The sequence below is a fragment of the Priapulus caudatus genome, unplaced genomic scaffold, assembly GCF_000485595.1.
Source record: "Priapulus caudatus unplaced genomic scaffold, Priapulus_caudatus-5.0.1 Scaffold336, whole genome shotgun sequence".
Classification (NCBI taxonomy): Eukaryota; Metazoa; Priapulida; class Priapulimorpha; order Priapulimorphida; family Priapulidae; genus Priapulus; species Priapulus caudatus.
In genome coordinates, this window is record NW_014577397.1 from 116644 (window position 1) to 122781 (window position 6138).

Sequence of the window (6138 nt, forward strand, 5' to 3'; positions counted from 1 at the left end):
TCTCTCTCTCTCCTCCTCTCTCTCTCTCTCTCTCTCTCTCTCTCTCGTGTACGTTCTCTATTCCTTCTTCTTGCTTGCATTGCCTCTTTGCATCAGTTTGTTTTTGTCCATTTCACTCAATGCCGTAAATAGGCAATATATCGAAAACACTATCTAAAGCGACAAATACTTTACGCAGAAACGATAATAAATGTTAAACGCGCATCCGTGAAAGAAGGTTTCTGTTTTGACTTAAATCAAACTGAAATTGAGATTCGATTTTCTATCTGGGTAACGTCATTCTACTCATTATCCCAAATTGATCCCATGTTTAGCGATATACGCGTACAGAAAGTTCGTGCACCACCCGCACCGGAAATGTCTCTCGTCTGGACAAACCAGCGAGATGATATATTTGACAAATCCTCAAATCAAATCACAGAAAAAAAACGACGACGTCGTCGAAGAAAAAAGCTGCACTGACGACGCGGTCGGCAGGCTAGGTCGTACGTGCGATGTTTCACATGAGAGGTGGTGGCGAAACGCTTAGTCTTAGACGATGCTCGTCTCTGGCCTTGCCGCTTCACGAGCAAAAACCGCCGCGTTATGGCATCCGCCGAAATGCCGCCGATGCTTCCCGCGTGCAACGTTACAACTACCGCCCCGCTCTCAAATAATCGGACATCTGTCGGAGCCGGTCGCGGAGCGAGTAAGCGATACGAGCCGAACTGATGCCGTATTTTCGCAACAATCCGGATTCCGTTTCGTCCATAAAGTAGCACGTGCGTTTTTGCGCTCGCGCCGATGAGGAGGCAGCGGGCGAAAAACGCGCATGCTGCGTGTCGACAGTTCTCAGACGGCGAAGACAAAACGATGACAGCAGCACGGCAGCTGTTTGTAATGAAGATGTATTTAGTAGTGTGCGCGGCCGAGCGAAAGTCGTTCGCGACTCGGCGAGGTGAAAACATATCGCTAGGCCTACTGATCGACTCGTACACCCACCCGCCTCCCCGCCGCCCAGCCAAAACACTCGCAAATAATAAAACTGCATTCGAAAATTTGGTCATATGAAACCGATCCCGCGGATTATATATGTGCGCGCGACCCATTAGAAACAATGCATAAAGTTTATTGGTGAGGGCATGCGAAGTTGGAGTGACGTAAAAATATCCGACCGACGGCATAGCGGAACTTTTTTTGTATGCTATTCTCAACAACGCTATCACAGTCGGGATCTAACGCGGAATGGTTTCAGTGGAAACTGAGGCGCTAATGCCGATTGCCCATTGATTTTTAAATTACAGAATGGCAGCAACGACACGGCCTGGCGGCTAGGACAACCTCATTTAGTTTCGCATCCATACGAACTAAACGGGTATTACTATGACAGGTACGTACATTTCTAACGCAAGAAAATGGGATGCAATAGTGCGAAAAATAAATAGAGAAAATAAATAGCGAAAAATAAACGTGTAAAAGTAAAACACGTTTATGTGAAATTTATCTCAACGAGAAGGCGAAATATCTTCAGAAACATATCGAACATTTTAATTCTAGCAGCGGAAGTCTATATTTGCAGCGGACCATTTAATTTTTTCAAATTTCATAATATATGGTCTTTAATCAAACAGTAAAAACAAATGTGCCGAATAAATCGTAACGGTTTACGGGTACTAAATGCATGCAATAAACGCATAAATAAAATTATGAATAAATATAGACGCGAACAAAAACTAGCAATAATCAACATGCATGCGCAAAACAGACGCGGTCGTCGCGTGCAGTTCATGCTACTAGAGTTTCGCTACAGATCAGTCGTTGTGTTGCATGTGTTGTTGTTGTATGTTGTTGTGTATGTTGTGTTGTATGTGTTGTTGTTGTATGTTGTTGTGTATGGTGTGTTGTATGTTGTTGTGTATGTTGTGTTGTATGTGTTGTTGTTGTATGTTGTTGTGTATGGTGTGTTGTATGTTGTTGTGTATGTTGTGTTGTATGTGTTATTGTTGTATTTTGTTGTGTATGTTGCGTTGTATGCGTTGTTGTTGTATGTTGTTGTGTATGTTGTGTTGTATGTTGTTGTGTATGTTGTGTTGTATGTGTTGTTATGTATGTTGTGTTGTATGTGTTGTTGTTGTATGTTGTTGTATGTGTTGTTGTGTATGTTGTGTTGTATGTGTTGTTGTGTATGTTGTGTTGTATGTGTTCTTGTGTATGTTGTGTTGTATGTGTTGTTGTTGTTGTTGTTGTTGTATGTTGTGTTGTATGTGTTGTTGTTGTATGTTGTTGTATGTGTTGTTGTGTATGTTGTGTTGTATGTGTTGTTGTGTATGTTGTGTTGTATGTGTTCTTGTGTATGTTGTGTTGTATGTGTTGTTGTTGTTGTTGTTGTTGTTGTTGTTGTTGTTGTTGATTGTAGGTATGTTCACCGGGGTATGTTGTTGTACATGTTGTGTTGTATGTGTTGTTGTTGTATGTTGTTGTGTATTTTGTGTTGTATGTGTTTACAGTAACGGCATCAGGAGAAAGAACGTTACACGGGAAGCGTCGGGCGCTCTGAAGGCGTGGATGCGAGAACACATCAAGAATCCGTACCCGACAAAGGGAGAAAAAATCATGCTGGCCGTCATCTCGAGAATGACGCTGACGCAAGTGTCGACGTGGTTCGCGAACGCGCGACGCAGGCTGAAGAAGGACACGAAATTCATGAGCAAGGATGCGCCGACAGACGAGCACAGCGAGGACGAAGAAGAGGAGGAGGAAGAGGTGGTGGGCGAAAATCACGAGATAAACGTAGACGAGCGGGGGGAAGAGGAAGAGGAGGAGGAGGAGGATGAGGAGGCGGTGGGCGAAAACAAAGGTTAGTTTTGGCGGATTTTGTTCTACAATCGGTTTAGAATGGCGTCATTCCATTCATTCCACTATACGACCGTTGATGTATGTGGGCACCTCGTAAATACGCGAGCGCCATAACTCTAATACGTTGCAATATAATCGTCGCGGCTTAGGTGATTACGAAAATTGCGCATGCGCGCGCACACTACTCTAATGGCCGCCATAAAACGTAGCGAAACGTACAATGTTTAGCGTTCGAATCACGGCTAACGTGTTAACACGTTAAGTTTGCGTGTATCGAGTTGCCGAAGTCTGAAATGTGGTCACACAAGCCTGATGTGCATGAGAGCACCGGCTTACACGCATCGCGTCCGATACCAGACACCTATCATCCAGTTTATCATTCCGCGCGATGTACCTTGTATCTGCAATTACATCTCTAGCCACTAATTGCGTCTCGGTTCTGCCAAGGCGGGTCCAGCGATCTGTGAAAATTGTTTGACGCGTTAAAATGTTGCCGGCATAATCCATTGTGTCGTCTCAATGAGCCGTAACTATGCGGCGTTGCTATAAATCTCGGTCACTTGACATACGAAGTCGTAGGCTGTCGGGTGAATACCAGCGCGGCAAGTCGGCGGCCATTTGACGGGTTCGATGTTTCGTTATTATAACGCGTCGCGGAAGAATTTTGCAGCGTAACCCTAATAACCGCCACGGCCGCGGAGCAAATGCGTCGACGAAACGGCGAAGTGCGGATGAGCTGCAAATTGATAGTTTACCTGAATAATTCTGGACGATTCTTGGTAGATTATTGGAGATAAGATATTTATATTAACTCAGCAGTAAATTTTCAGCATGCTACACTCCTGCGGCTATACGCGCACACGACTACGCGCACACGACTACGCGCACGCGACTACACGCACACGCTACGCGCACACGACTACGTACACGTGACTACACGCACACGACTACACGCACACGACTACACGCACACGACTACGTACACACGACTACGCGCACGCGACTACACGCACACGCTACGCGCACACGACTACGCGCACACGACTACACACACGCGACTACACGCACGCGACTACACGCACACGACTACGCGCACACGACTACACGCACACGACTACACGCACACGACTACGTACACACGATTACACGCACGCGACTACGCGCACACGACTACGAGCACACGACTACACGCACACGACTACGTGCACACGACTACGTACACGCGACTACACGCACACGACTACGTACACACGATTACACGCACGCGACTACGCGCACACGACTACACGCACACGACTACACGCACACGACTACACGCACACGCGACTACGCGCACACGACTACACGCACACGACTACGTACACACGCTACGCGCACACGACTACACGCACACGACTACACGCACACGACTACGTACACGCGACTACGCGCACACGACTACACGCACACGACTACACGCACGCGACTACACGCACGCGACTACGCGCACACGACTACACGCGCACGAAGCACTACATGGTCACCTCTAGTGATACGCCCGAAGACCTCCCCATTCAGTTATGCGATTTTCTTTTCGCTTCTATGCAGATCCGGCTTCCTTCATCGACATAATCGGTTGTGGAGAGGAGATAACCCATGGCGACAGTAACGCACGTCTATCGAACACCACCGTAACAGCCTATCGCTCTCTGAACGCACCAGACCACCCCGAAGCGCAACAGAAACGCTCGCCCGTGCAGACGAATAGCGCAACGAAACCAAAGATTTGGTCGCTGGCCGAAACGGCAACATCGACAAGTAGCGCAACCGGACCGTCGGTCATGCACGCAGCAGCGTACGTTTCCTCGCCGGCCATGATGGCGTCTGGAATCTGCGACTTTCGGTCGATGGCTATGATGCCCAACATGCCGGCGGCTGCGTTCGTGGCCGGATATCCGCGCGTGGGGATCATGCCTCTGACGTCAGTGATGTCTCGCGGCAGTGCGGAGCCTTTGGCGGTAGCGAGAACCGCGACGTGGACTCCTCAGAGTTCAGCCAAAGGTGGCTGCTCCTCTTCGCTGTCTGCGTTCTCGCTGGCGTCGTCATCGTTGTCGTCATCGTTGTCGTCGTCATCGCTGTCGTCGTCGTTGTCGTTATCCGGCAAAGCGACGAAAAACGGCGACAACTTTGAGAAGATTTCTGTGGGCCCTTCTTGATAACGAGTTTCGTGATAAGTAGATGGTGATAGTACGTACGTAGACTAAGACACAACTGGAAAAGGGAACTGAAACTGAAATGCTTGGAAAACGATGTTACGTCGTCGCCATCTTTAATGGCGTCCAGCGATTGTAGATGTGTCAGAGGTAAACGAAATGCGATCACCGGGGTCTTTAATATTACTAGCTTTCTATTTGGGTAACCAGCAACTGAGGAAAACTAGTAGGACCGCATTCTTCATGTCTGTAGATATAATTATATAGAACATGCGCGCTGCATTGATGTTACGAGTTAATTTCCGTACACAGGGCACATGGTCTCTGTTACAATATTGCCAATTTATATTCGTTGTTACGATTATAGAGTATTGATATATATCATCGGAAGACAAATATATTATCGCTTAAATCATAGAATCCGATTTTCATGATAACGACGTCCATAGATTCGGGAATATCCGACATATTCAATATTCATATATTCGGGAATATCTCAACTATCTGTGCAGATACTATGAGTTTAGCCCAACCGCAGCAGTCTGGTTTGCCCGTCTCGCTGAGATCCATGTTGTAAATAAAGTTATTTTTAAACCATCATCCATAAGAGACGTTATGTAAATTTGAAATAGGAACCTGTATGTACATATAATATATATATATTTGTGTGGCTTCGCACATGCGCGCGTGAGTGCATGTCTGTGTACTGTAAATGTAATGCCATGGAATGTAATATAATTTATAATGCACACACTATTTGTACTTTCGCTATAATAACATAAACATACGTTTTAACATAAACTAATGACCAATTGCAGTGCTATTAATGATCTCGAATGTTTAAATCTCACTGTGTGTGCACACTTCATACAGTGTGTCTATCAACTACTCACTACGAAAAGCCCAGTTCAAGGTTGACATCCCTATATTATTGCACCGTATAATTGTACGGGGCTGGATATGGTGTAAGGTTAATGGCAGATGCACGCTTGATGCACGATGACATCTCCAATTTCCTCCCCAACCTCATTGCAATCGGCTCAAATCTGATTGCTTATTATTCGGTATTTATTTAATCTGACTGCATCTGCAGGTGCGGAGGGCGAGCAAG

The 6138-nt window shown here is 46.3% G+C and overlaps 1 protein-coding gene across 1 annotated transcript in view; it reads left to right on the forward strand.

Moving 5' to 3' along the window:
• LOC106809201 (iroquois-class homeodomain protein IRX-4-like) overlaps window positions 1–5828 on the forward strand; it is a 13112-nt gene extending 7284 nt beyond the window's left edge. Inside the window, exon 5 of the mRNA XM_014812197.1 lies at window positions 4423–5828. Coding sequence (XP_014667683.1) covers window positions 4423–5030 — 608 coding nt within the window. The 3' untranslated portion in view covers window positions 5031–5828. The remainder of the gene's footprint in view (window positions 1–4422) is intronic.
• The last annotated feature ends 310 nt before the right edge of the window (window positions 5829–6138 follow it).